This window comes from Phoenix dactylifera, chromosome 14 (genome assembly GCF_051530095.1).
Source record: "Phoenix dactylifera cultivar Ajwa chromosome 14, Ajwa_hap1_PhDact_Kaust_v1.1, whole genome shotgun sequence".
In the NCBI taxonomy this organism is placed as follows: domain Eukaryota; kingdom Viridiplantae; phylum Streptophyta; class Magnoliopsida; order Arecales; family Arecaceae; genus Phoenix; species Phoenix dactylifera.
Window position 1 is genome coordinate 15,558,913 of NC_143203.1, and position 14,191 is coordinate 15,573,103.

The 14,191-nt window shown below is 36.1% G+C and overlaps 1 protein-coding gene across 1 annotated transcript; it reads right to left on the minus strand.

Moving 5' to 3' along the window:
• Positions 1-1,828: 1,828 nt before the first annotated feature.
• LOC120106800 (uncharacterized) lies at positions 1,829-6,267 on the minus strand. The gene is made up of 8 exons (XM_039119847.3): positions 6,218-6,267; positions 5,913-5,985; positions 5,300-5,402; positions 4,795-4,904; positions 4,543-4,701; positions 2,444-2,524; positions 2,296-2,355; positions 1,829-2,168 (listed from the first exon to the last, which is right to left on the minus strand). The coding sequence occupies exons 2-8, from the start codon at positions 5,913-5,915 to the stop codon at positions 2,055-2,057; spliced, it is 630 nt and encodes a 209-aa protein (XP_038975775.3). The 5' UTR covers positions 5,916-5,985; positions 6,218-6,267; the 3' UTR covers positions 1,829-2,054.
• Between the last annotated feature and the right edge of the window lie 7,924 nt (positions 6,268-14,191).

Sequence of the window (14,191 nt, forward strand, 5' to 3'; positions counted from 1 at the left end):
ATTTATTAGAAAAATTTTAGGAAAATAAGCATTTTATAAAATTTTAGAAAATACGTTATAGAGTGTAGGTGCTTGCACTATATTCAGACCAATTGTAATCTAAAGACCGACATAGCAAGAGAGGTGCAGACCGAAATACCAAGAGTGCAGGCCAAATGATTATAGTACAGAGTTAAGAGGAGTAAGGGTTATCAGCCTATGACGAGGTTCTACAAGAGCAAAATCTAAAGAGGGTAGTTACACCACTTTTCACTATTCATAATATGAGAGAAGTGGGATAGTTATACCTATCTTCTTATTGCACATGATGTGAGAGGAGGGGTAGCACTAGTTATCATATACAATAGTAATAGGCTATTTAGCAAATAATAGCAAGGATAAGTGTCTAAAAGGAGTTATAGTATCTATCTTACCCCGTTATGAGGAGCCACTTATAAATATCAGAAATGTTGAGAAAGAAACTCTTGGATACATCAATAATCCAATTTATCTTTAATTTCTTTTACTTTATCTTGCTCTTAGATTATCAACAGGATTCTACTTTAGAAGTAGCAGCAACAACAGATTTCTTCAGCTATAACTCTGGCTACACCCTATCCGACCTATCCATCTTCTTTCACAATAAGTGGTGTCGCGGTAACAAAAATTCTTGAAGGCTAGACCCATGCTACTCTCATTTTCTTCCCGTGATTAATCTATTTCTGGCTAATCAAATGCTGGTGGCACACTCGTGCATCTACCTAGCATAGCCATTGGGCTCGTTTATTTTTTGCTTGTTAGCAAGCTTTTCTGGCACACTCCTCTCTCTATAGACAATCGAAGTGAGAGTTAACGTATATGGGTGGTGGGCAAAAGAGCTCCTAGCCACTTAATTAAAGGACAAAGTTATTCCTTAAAATTGTTGGGAAATGTTCACAATTTGGGATGTTGATTAATATTTTAATTTGTTCAACTAGATAGATAGATGCATTTACTTGGGTGAGTTAATTTTTCCAAAGGCACTGGGGTATTTCTTTCAATAGTTTCATCCACATATTTAATAATAATATTTTATCTGAAAATAAATTATATTTTCATCATCCACATGATATTCCCATAAGAAAATTATGTCAGTCTCGTTAAATGCACAATAATTTCAAAAGTACTTGTCCCGGGCCTTGTCATGCTTAACTATTGTAATAGGTCGTATCTTTGCCTCATTCATTTTATATTCATTTTATAGCCTTATGTTTTTCCTCTTTTTTTTTTTTGTGGCTGGGGGGGTGGCCTTGTTTTCTAATAGTCATAATATCATTGTCTCCCCAATCAAACACAAAAGCCCAAGAGAGTTAAGGAGAAGAGAAAAACAAAAGCATACAATGAGTGCCCACGAATAGATACCAAGCACAAGTTCTTGAACTTTATACTTTAGATAAGGGATGGTTAGAATCCTAGCGTATTGGCCAATAGAGAGATTTGGAAATTTGTAATCTAGCTCACTCCTTTGTTGGGGCCATGCCTACCCAAAAAGCAGCAAAGAAGCGAGCATTGTGAAAACTACCGCAAAGCAGATGATTTCTTCTCCCAAAAGACTCATGCATTATGTTCTTGCTAAATAGCCAAAGCCATTGCAGCCAACCCTGTCTTGAAAGCATGCTTGAAGGAGATGGTAACTGGCACTAATTTTTGAGCAAAAGCCTCCATGGTTGGCTCTCATAAGCAATCGGATTTTATGCATGTATGCTTTCCAATTTCTGGATTTTTGGAATGATTAGTAACAAAAATATCTTGATCTCGGAATTAATTCTCCTTTTCAAATTTAACTAAACTTAAAGAAAGACAAAACATATGTTCAAAGAATGATAGGATGAGTCTTTTAAATAAGTGAAACACATGTAATACATTTGTAAACAATATCGTAATTGCGATTACACACATGGAAGCAAAGATAATTAATGTGTATCGATGACACATGTTATTCAAAAGTTCCAAGAAGTAGTATCTCCTTGTTGATTATTTCGAATGAAGGCAAAATGATAGCTAGAATGACATTTCAATTTGATGTAAGATAGGCTTCACATGGTCATCTCCTCATTACATATGCCCATCTTTCGGCACAAGTCAGAGGGCTTCGTCTTCTCAAGTTTAGATAGAACTCGAGGGGCATATTTATAAACTGTTTCCTTGCACTGCAAACAAATTAATAAGATTTTCATAATAATATTACTCAATATGTTATGCTATTCTAAATAATTTGCAGAAGATCTAATCTTCAGTTAATAAATTATTTGGTGTCTAGAGAGAGCTTGCACTTACTAATTGCTCATTTTCCTCTACTTCTTCACAATACTCGATAAGAACCTCCTCCATCCTCGTCTGAAAAATAATTTTCTAGATAAGATGAAACAAGAAGAATAATTGGAATAATACAAATATATATCTGATCAGCCAACTTATGAGTTACCCTTGCTTTAGGCTGTTTTAACTTTGTCATTAGCTCCTTGACAAACCTACGGCATGCAACACATCCTTTCTCTTCAAGCATCTAATAACAAATAAAAAGGCAAGTATAGTGAGCATCAAATAAAATGTGATTCTATTGTATTTGCTCCTTTCTAGATATATAGTATATGAGTAATTTATAAACATTCTAACATTTTTACCCAACAATTATTTTTACAAAAATACATTTGCAAACTAGATATATCAATGCAAGAAGTATAATAGAGAACATAATGAAAAAAAGGTACATCTTACAATGTATAATAAGAGAATCTTATTAATCTATTCTATTCGGATTTATTTTGTGTAGATATAGTTGTGACTTTATATACATATGATCCACCCTGACACTTTATCAGTATATCGGTTTAGGCATGTTGGTATTTAAGGTAATCGAAAGTCATACCACCCATGTTCTTTATATATACTTCTTTAGAAAAGATTAAAGTGAGAAGGCAGATTCTTCACAATGTCAAATTAAGAGTTTTAATTAGAAGATATTAGTAAAACTTGGTATTAACTATCACACAAAATATAGCAATCGAGTTTGCATCATGCATTTAACAAAAAATAAAATAGAAATATAAAAATTAAAATAAAAGCAAATTTAAAATAAAAAATAAAACTATTTAAGCCAAAAGATTATATTAAATTAATTTTTACGAGAGTGATTTAAAAGAAACTATGACCTATGGTAATGGAAAATTCTAAACTAATTAACCTAACAGTTAAAAATTTAATATCTTAAATGTTAAATGATCTTTCATATTTTAATTGATTTCTGGTAAGATAAATGAATGGATCAAGTGATCGATAAATAAAAGAAACATAGAGGTAATATGCTATCCTAGAAATTAAACTGGACATTTATTTGTAGTAGTTGGATTTCCAACATTGTAAAAATTTAATTGGAGAGAGACTGGTAATTTTGGAAAAAAGAAAAATTCTAATGGCATTTTGAGGACAAAAGTTGATACAGAATCTTTCAGAGAAAACTTAAAATTTTCAATTCTCCTTAATTTTTTAATATAATATAGATTTAGATGCATATCAACATTATACTTTTTATACAAATAATAAAACATTACATTATCTATATACAGAACTGAACAAAATTTTGATATTATTGATTGTAAAGTTTGTAAGCCCATAAATGAGTATTTATTTTTTTATATAGTAGGTAGATAAGAAATGAAAATTTTATTTTAATATTTTATTTGATTTAACTTTTCACTTATTTCAGTCTTTTCATAAGTCACCCATTAACTATTAACAATTTCTTTGTATTGTACCAAAAAAAAACAATATTCTTTGCAACTAAGGTATAAAAAGTAGCTTACCTAAATTAAGACAAAGGCAATATATATCTTTAAAATAGCAATGGTGGACACAAGACAACCTACTAGTTGAACTCAACAACCCCCCCCCCCGGTTCTAATATTCATTTACCTCTTCTAATTTAAGCATACTCTCACAACCTTCTATGTGAAAGCATAAACATAATGTTCTTTTGTCAAATTAATTTTCCCTAGCTAATAGAAAAAGCATAAAATTATGTTCATGACATCAAACATCATGGATAAAATTGCCCAATGAACTTGTCTAAGTTGGTTGGCACTCCTCTCCGTAATTATTGTGTCAGGAAGCTAGAGATCTCAAGTTTGACACCCCCCCCCCTCCGGGTCTAATATTCATTTACCTCTTCTAATTTAAGCATACTCTCACAACCTTCTATGTGAAAGCATAAACATAATGTTCTTTTGTCAAATTAATTTTCCCTAGCTAATAGAAAAAGCATAAAATTATGTTCATGACATCAAACATCATGGATAAAATTGCCCAATGAACTTGTCTAAGTTGGTTGGCACTCCTCTCCGTAATTATTGTGTCAGGAAGCTAGAGATCTCAAGTTTGACTTGAGATGGTGGCACTCACACCATTATTCTTAAAAAAAATAAAAGAAAAGCCAGGAATGAGATTTTTAGCAACAAGAAAACTTAAGATCATATAATAATGCATGATGGGTTATGTAGAAATTTGGCTTTTTAATTTAAATTTTACCTTCATAAGGATCTTTTCCTCCGTAAAAATATCAATTCCAATTAGAGACCTGTCTTCGTCGATGCACAACTCTGAGTTGTTGCAGTGGCTTTCTTCATGGAATGGTCCTTGGAACATCAAATTAGTTTGATGAAGAAAAGTCCTTGATGTCTCTAGACACTTCAAAGATACAAGCATAAAGGTTTATAGAATAAGAAACCACATTGGAAAGGTCCTTGCAAGCATATCAAGCATATGAGCAGGCTGTTGTACCTTAGCTTCTAAATCATCAGGCAGAATGTGACATACTTCACTTGAAAGTATGCCAATTTCTTCAAACAATTTCATGGTGCTTGAGATTTTCGCAGCTTTTCCTAAAGTTTCTAAGCATGATACACAATTAACAGTGTTAGCCATCATCATCAGCCAACAGTGCATTCACATATATAAGCAGTGTAGCATTGTGACTTGTCAAGACAAAAGATTAGCATTCATAGATGATTATGTAATTTTCTTCCAACAAAAATTGATGGGAAGTATTATTGTTCATTTTATGCTAATGTGCTCTTCAAAGATATTGTACTTAGAAATCCTCAATATCAAATTAACTAGGGTTAATTAGGTTTCCACTAAAGATTTTGGTAAGTTACTTTGCTTTAGAATGCAGGAAGTACTAGATTGTATAGCTACACAATTCACATTCGTTTGTCAGAGTTTGAACCGAGACTCCTGGATATAAGGTGACATGGGGAAGAGAACTAGATTTAACCTTACTCACCTTCATTCACTGTCATGGACTCAACCTTATGCCTTGCATCGACATCTGTCAATGAAATGAATAGGATCATAAAGCACCATGTCATTCTTGTATCCATCCTTGCCTGCCAGGAAATAGTAGACCATAATAAATTTACATACTTCACATTCAATTCTCAAATTTAAATTTACATACTTCTCATGCCTAATCTCAAATTTCACAAGTTCGTCTTTGTGTTTAATCCTGAGCTAACTGTGATGATGATGACAAAGCCTGATCGCAATTATTTGAGATCGGCTTAAATACTGAATTTTACCATTTTTAGGACTTGTTGGCATCTAAATTTTTAGATCCTGAGCACTTTTTTCATTGTATATTTATTTCAACTAATTGTTTGATGACTTCAAATTATTGAAATCGAACAAGATCAAACCATGCATCAGAGGTTGTGACTTTTAGATCTGGTTTTGCGCCGGATCTTAAAAAAGATCAATCATGTTGCAACCTTGTTAAAACATCCAAGACAACACCAGCACTCAAATATTTTATGAAGAAGATTTTCATGAACTAAGGACAAATTATGCTGCTTTCAAGGCTTGACTCTTGACAGATAACAAAGAAAAACTAAACTTACCATGATGATGACCTCTTTTGAAGTCTCACAGTGAAGCACTTGGTTGGGAAAAGAGCTCCAAAATGTTTTCTCCCTAGAGAAAGCCTCAATATCACAACCCTTATCCATTAAACAAAATTCATATTTCATAGACCATGAAAAAAAAAATATTTTAGACTTAATTTTTCCTACACATCAAAAGTAAAAAAACCAGAAAGAGAAGGAATAAAGCTTCAAATCAAACTTCACCATGGAAATGGAACCAAGAAATAATCTTCAGCAGTAAACTACATAACAAAGAACTAATAATACCATATTTATCATACCAAAGCTCTAAGTTATGACTGTGGAGAAGGAACAGACTGAATTCTAATGATATGGAAAGAATGTGTTAGGGAAAGCTAGCTATTAATAGACACAATCCACATCGTGATTCCCGTCTCAATTATGTTTCTGTTTCTCTTACTCTGACCTCATTCTTTTCATGTGAAGAGTTTCCAAGGATGCAGATATTCAATTATTTCATTCAGGAGATGGCTAATGTACAGGGTTGAGCTTAGTTTCGACCCGGACCGCACCCGTTTAAACCTGACAGTAACATAACTGGACCCGGTTCATAATCCGGGTTTTGCATGGGTCCGCACCAGGTTTAATATTCAACAGTGCAATCTATTCTAACTGCAATTTAGATTTAGTTCGAGCAAAGCCCAAATTTGGAAATTGCATGGATTCATTTGATCTAAAAATCTAGATCTCGGTAACTGTGGATTGGCTAGATCCAATAATTTTGAATAAACAATCATGTGGGTTTCACACAAATTAAAGCTAGACATGTATATATGCCAAATTAATCCAGCTTTATTAGTACTAGCAAAGTGTGATAGAAATAATGCCTTCTTTTCAGCTTGGGAGCTCACATGGTTCAATCTTCCTTCGAAAGGGTACATGTACTGCCCATACCAACTCTACAGAGCATGTACATGGGGTAGATCTAGATGCAATCCATTTCAAAACAGGCTTTTTTTCACTCTACTTAGATCGATCTATCTTAATGATATAAAATTAGTAGAATATGGTACATGCAATACATTTGTCGGTTCATGGGAAAGAGGTATAAGGGGCTGTGATCTCCTATTGGAGCAAATACACACTTCCAGTTTAACAGGTGTATTTCTATTTCTTTTCTTTAAGGAAAAGGGATGTTTAGATATATTTATAATCATGTATCATATCAAAAATATATTAATGAACATGTAGAACTGTGGTCAATCATATTGCTATGGTCAATGCTTGCGGAAGTTGAAAAAGAAACATACTAAGGAATAGCTGATGCAATTTACTCTTTTTCATCATCATGATATAGAACTTTCAAGCTTAATTGATGTCATTTTAGCCAAATATTTTATTTTTCTTGTGGTGGAAATGTTAGTGAAATAGCTAATGATATATCAACTGCCCTTTGAATTTGTCCCATATTTGAATTCATCAAGCATTTTCCTATCTCTACTAAAACCTCCAGAGCATATGTAAATCTTGATTTTTTAATGAAAACACGAAGTTATAGTTTTGTTCCAACATTAACCTGTGTACATCAAAAACCAGTTTATATGCTTTCTAAGGAGACACTTGGAAAGCAACTCGCAAGAAGCTAAAAGATTTATGAAAAAAAAAATCATATTGCTTGCCATGACCTTGTCCATTTACAAAGGCCTTTATGATTGTACAAGTTGATAGACATAGAAAAATAATTTGAAGCATCTTTTTACGATGCTTGCACTGCCAACCTTTCAAAGGCTTGATGTTATATATACTGAAAATAATTGTACCTCTCACTATGTATCATTTAGAGGGTAAGTTTTGGCGCAACAGTAGCTCCATTTTAATGTGGTAAAGTAGCTCCATTTTAATGTGGGTATCATAAGTTTGAAATATGGAAACAGTCGTTCTGTTCGTGAGGTTAAGATTGCGTACATTCGACCCTTTGCAAACTTTGAAGTAGCAGGAGCCACTGGGATGCCCTTTTTTTTTTTTTTCAAAAAAATGTATCATTCAGCAAGCACATTTGAGAGCCTCAGTGGAGGCAAGCAGATGCACTAGAAGCAGCACCATATTATCCACCTAGTTCTTACTACATGACGTTTGAGAACTTCAATTTGAGCAAGAAATGAATAGGATGGATGTGAGACTTTTCAACCCCGCCAGAACTGCACCTCTGGCATCTTTCTTACACTACTACATTTAGAGAACCTCATTCTTCCATCATATAAATTGAAAGAGAGAGAGAGAGAGAGAGAGAATTTAAAATGATGAGTAATTTGAGCATTGAAATTACTAGAAAGAGCAGAAAGTGCAAATTGCATATAGAAGTTAGAAGACACTTGAAAACAAGATAAAAGACAGGCTAAGAACACCTATTTTCTGAATCAAAGATCACCAAAATTTGTGAGTTCTCAAGATTTTCAAAGATATAAATACAGTACATCCACACATAGAAAAATGCTGTGTAACGTAAAATATTCATGCATGTACCACCTCGAACAGAAGCTAAATAGACGGATGCTGAACTAACAATATATCATTACAAGACTGAAGAATATTTCCAAGATGCTACCAACAGGGTCAACATCTGTCCTCAATATAACTACTGAAAGATTGCAAATTAACATCAAATGACAATATTTTAGGAAACATACATAAAATGTTTTATTTTATACATAGATGGATATAAAATTCTGTGAACAGCATTTTCAGGTATTAGGTTTCGGAGCACTGGGGTTGAGATGTTTTGTCTAGTAAAAAGCATAATTTTGAGGCCTTTGTCATATCGTAATGGTGGATCTTGGCCTACTCTACCATGGCGGATATCCTTTGTTTCATAGTAGTATTTTCTTCTACTTTTTATCTTCTCCAAACATGCTATGCTAACTGCTCTCATGCTTGATATTCAGTTGACATTATATTGCATCAAAATGGGCAGGACTGAAATGACCTGAAAGGCTGTTGCAGTTGCTGAGAAGAGGCTCTTTGATGACAATGGCCAGAATTTTTCTATGAATACGTGAACTGGAAGGATTATCAGGAAGCAAGCAAGGCTTCATCAGACATGGACACCCTCTGGATACCATCCTGATATGCGAGGAAGAGCTTGAGCTTCTTGAGGGCTCTGCCTGCAGTCTAAACAAGTCCCTGTATAACCATGCCAGAGGCCTCTAGATCCTTTGTTTTTCTGATGTATTTACACTGTATAGAGAAGAAAAAATAAGCACAAAGTGATCAATTTGTATTCAAAAAATGGAACTCATTGTAATATAGGCGAAAGCACAGACTTATTTGTCCATCTTGATCCCACAGTACTTGCTCATCATTTGGTTCATCTAGCATTGTTGGAGATCAATAGTCATGGCTGGAGGGTACCTGGTATTTGATATTTGAGAGGATGGGACTATAGGGTTCAAAATCTACAACAGGAAAATTGTGTACATTTCCACAACAGTTACTGATTCATGCCCCATGTAATTTATTGTATTGGATTACAGTTCTGTATGAAAATAGACATATATTGGCTGTTGTTTTTAAACTTCAAGTCAGTAGTGTGCACGAGCTGTGTGACAAATGTAGTTCTTGAAGCATTCATTTTTCCAGTGGGAGTTGCTTCATAATTACTTACATAAAATACATAATGTAAATTAGTTGGTAGCTAATAAGGATGGAAAATTAAATTTGTATCTTTATGCAAAACTTGCAATCAGCCTTGTAGCTCCTCATGATGTGTTGAGCTGAGCATGGTAGTACTTAGTTGATTTCTTCATCAGCCGTATGGTTCTATGTAATTCTAACATAGATTGCAAACTTTTTATGGATTTTTCTCTTTCAAAACAAGTAACTAATTGTCACGCCCCGAACCCAGCACCCGGGTCCGGTACGCGACCGGCCGCATGAGCCCTAGAGCAGTGCCCTAAAGATCATGCAAGGCCTATGATTAACAAAAATTCCAATAAATCCACAACTAATTTAATAATTCAAATAGACAAATCCAACATGTCCAAATAAACAAATTGGTTCAATTACAAAGTCTTCAAATGTTCATCGACATCAAAGAAGGATAAACAAACTAACTAACTAATAACTCTGGTACTCGCACTCTGCGCCCATCCCATCCAAATCTATGCATCCTGCAACTCTGGTAAAGAAAAAGAAGAAGAGAGGGGTGAGCTTTACAGCCCTGTAAGAATCCCTACACATCCATACCAACACAATAATAATATGAATTTGAAAGCCACGATAAATCGATGCACATTTCATGAAATCATAAACTGACTATCAAAAGGCTCAAATAATCAATATAAGTATGCACGTCAAATATCAATGAAAGTCCAACCACGCAAGAATGATATAGCATACGACAGCTCATTAATCTTCATTAATATTTTCAAAGCTTTTTCTTTCCATTCTATATTAACTTGATCCGGATCAATTATCTTTCCGACTTTGGGCCAAATCCCGGTCACGTTTCCAGCCCGTGACAGGGCAAACCAATAGTGTCACACTTAGAGCCTGTGACGGGCAAACCAACATTGTCACACTTAGAGCCTGTGACGGGCAAACCAACATTGTCACACTTAGAGCCTGTGACGGGCAACCAATAGTGTCACACTTAGAGCCTGTGACGGGCAAACCAACATTGTCACACTTAGAGCCTGTGACGGGCAAACCAATAGTGTCACACTTAGAGCCTGTGACGGGCAAACTCATAATAACGAGACGGCCCAAAGTCAATGTTCATTTAATCAATTTCACATCCACACATCAGTCCCTTTTATTTACTTTATTTCCGGCCTAGACTAACCATGATCACGTTTCCGGCCCGTGACAGGGCAATCACTATAACATGGTTAGTCAATACCACCACATCCATAAATTCAATTATGCAGGTATAAGTTATACACATACAAGCATCCATCACACTACCAACCACAAGCCAACACGATCAAAATATAATTAAATATAAAACTATTTTGCTTTGTCTGGATCATAGCATATCAAACATATATAGTGCAAAAATATGTATATCATGTAGGATTGGCGTACAAGGATTCTTACCGAAATTGTAGACTGACTCAAACACGGTCCGAATCACAACCTACGCGCTGGGGTGCTGAGTCCCCTGATCGAAACCTCCTGGCTCCGCCGACTCTTCCTCTACAACATCAATTACAAATCACAAACTAAATCATTTAATATTTAAATATTCTAAACCATAATTCATATCTACTATGAGGTCCATCACCAGGTCCCCAAACATCTCAATCCCTCCAAATCTAGGGCAGTCGGGGTGGCCCGACTCCCACCCTTGTACCACCGGCCTATGTCGTCGCCGGCCGTGGCCGCTGCCACGCCGGCGATGATGGCCGGTCCCGATGAAGAAACCAAAAGAAAGGGATGATCCCTCTCTTTTCATGGTTGGGAATACATCTCCCTTCCTCAAATCTTTTTGATTCAAGGGCAACAATGGCCACCTGCCCAACCCTCAGCCACCACTGGTCGGACCGTCGCCGGCCGCTACTGTTACTGTCACCGGCGATGGTGGCCGACCAAGAGAGGAAGAGAAGAAAAGTTCTTCTCCTTCTTCTTCTTCTTCCCCCAAAACCGACACTGTCCCCTCCCCCTTCCTCCATTTCTTCCACGGAAAGGCCACCGTGATGGTGGCTCGGCTTCCCCCCCCCACCCGACGGCAGCCACGGTGGCCCACGCCGCCGCCGCCGTCGTCACCGGTGGCCAACCGACGGGGGAAAGAGGAGGAGAGGACGGGATCACGAGGAAGGCCTCGGATCCGCCATCTCCCATCTCCAACCAAAGCCCTAGAGCCCTACTCCAAATCTCCCATATCCCGACCACCCCACCGTCATGGACCTCGGCCAATCCCGGCGACCGGCGGCCGGCGGCAAGATCCGAAAAGAGAAGCCGAAACAGGGTACCCCTGTTTCGGATCCTTCTCCGACGATCTCACCGGCCAAATCCCCATCAACACCGCCCGAAAAGCTAGCAAATGAAACGCAAGGGAAGGATTCACGCTTACCTCGGTCCGATGGGGGTGCTCCGGCGGCCTTTCCGGCGATAAAATCGGAGAGGAAGACCTTCGGATCCCCAAGCTTCTTCGCCCGATTTGTGAGGAGTCTTCACGAAGGGAAGAGGTCGCTTTGCGGCCGGCCGGATCTCCTCTCCGGTGCTTGTCTCCTCCGGCGATCGACCTCACGCCGGACGCCGCCGCCTCCCCCCCTTTTTTTTTTTGGTTTCTTCTCCCACGATCGTGCCCTAGGCACGATCGTATATGGTGGATGGGCCCGGTCTTTTCGGGCCGGCCCGTCCACCCCTCTCTCTCTCTTTTTTTTTTTTTTTTTTTTAGGGGTATTACATACTCTCCCCCTTAAAAAAATTTCGTCCTCGAAATTAACTTACTTGAAGCCTCAAATTTTTAAAAAAATTGCATCCATTATATCATCCCTGAGATTTCAAATAGTCTCCCTCTCGGAGTACCTACCCATAAGGTTTTGACATACAAAAATTACATCATCTCAAAACTTGATCCTTTCTATTTACCACACATAGTAAGTTCTTTTGATCTCCTTCAAAAGAATTCTAAACTCCCAACCTTGGATTAAAATGCCATAATTATATCCCAAAGAAATTAATTTCTCTTAATTCTACCCAGAGATCATAATTGGCTTGATAGAAATAGGAAAAATCTTTAGTATCAAATGCTCTTAATATTCTATAATCATTTTTCTTTTCTTAACTTTGCCTGTGATTGAATGATCAACCTTTATCCTAGAATTCCAGGCCCAAGCTTAATCACAGAGCTATCAATCCGTTAACGCTAAATTTGAGATGCCCCAAAATTCTTCTTAGAATTATCAAAAATAGGAGAGCCCACAACTACTTCCAGTAGGCAAAGAATCAACGACATTCCCCTCTACTAGAAAACTAACTCAAGTCTTCCATAATAATACCTTTCAGATCAAGGTATTATTATTAAATATTTTTCTTTTTCTAATCGATTTCAAAATAACTCAAACCACTACACTTCCGCTGCGCACTCTGATCTAACTCATCAAATTCTCTAAAGTCACAAAATGATTTCTGTCCAAAGTATCACTTTGCATCGAGACTAAGAAAATCCAAATTTTAAATTTTCAAGTAGAACTAGAGCAAAACATCTAGATCTTTTTGTTCTCGATTTATATAGAGTATACTTACCATAACTAACCCCCAATCCTTTAGTCAAGTTTAAGGTCACTACGTGATCTCCACAACCTTTTTAGAATCCAAAAATATCTAGGTTTAATTTAAAGGGGTAATTCTTGTATTCCCTTAGCAATTTAATCAGAAAATCTACATTGATTTTCCTTCCAACAGAATTTACTTCAAATTCAATGGGTTAGAACTGTTGAGCCAATATCACTATGAGTAGGAATTAACACTATCAACCTCCAAATTCTTTTTCACCAAAATTCTTAATGTCTATGATCAATGCTACACATAATAACTCACATAAGCATCTCAAAATCGAAATTTCTACTCAATTTTGTATTTTACAATGACAAAGATTTCAAGTTAACACACCCAATAATCTCCAACAATTATAAGAAAAATTCAGTAGCCCAATCCAAATATGAGAATTCAAATAATTAGAATTCCTCCATCAATATGCATACTCTATGGCCTCAAAATAATCAAATACATCAATAGGAAATAGACCTATTTGCAATATCCAACATGCCAATATCAGATATAATCCACATGCATTTTCAACTTCGAAGAACGTTCCTTTCAATATTATGAAATCTTTTTAGCTCACTCCAATACTATGGAAGATCTACGTACAAATCTCACTCTAATAATTAGTAGCAAAATCAAAAGTATAATCATATCAAAACCCATATCAAGTTTGAATTTTCAGGTCATTTAAATAATATCTAAACATCGTATAACCGATATGCCATTGTTAACCTTCCTACACTTATCTTAGGTCTAACCTCTCTTATCATGATCACAGACAATTTATACTTTCCTTCTACACTCATCGAAAACCAAATCCGATGTATACATTTTATCACAATTCCCAGTGATCTTACACCTTAAGCACTGAATTTAATTGTCATATCCCAAGTGATCATAACCTGAAGCTATGATATATTTCTGTCACGATCCCTAGTGATCTTAAACATATACTCAGATTCCAATTTGTCACAAGTCCCAATGATCTTAAACCTCAAACTCTAATGCCACTAAGGCCACAGTCC

Excerpts from the sequence above, each read along its gene's own strand:
- LOC120106800 (XM_039119847.3), bottom strand. Across the intron at positions 2,356-2,443 it reads TAAAACAGCCTAAAGCAAGG|ACGAGGATGGAGGAGGTTCT; the intron begins GTAACTCATAAG and ends ATTATTTTTCAG. Across the intron at positions 2,169-2,295 it reads TAGAGGAAAATGAGCAATTA|TGCAAGGAAACAGTTTATAA; the intron begins GTAAGTGCAAGC and ends ATTTGTTTGCAG.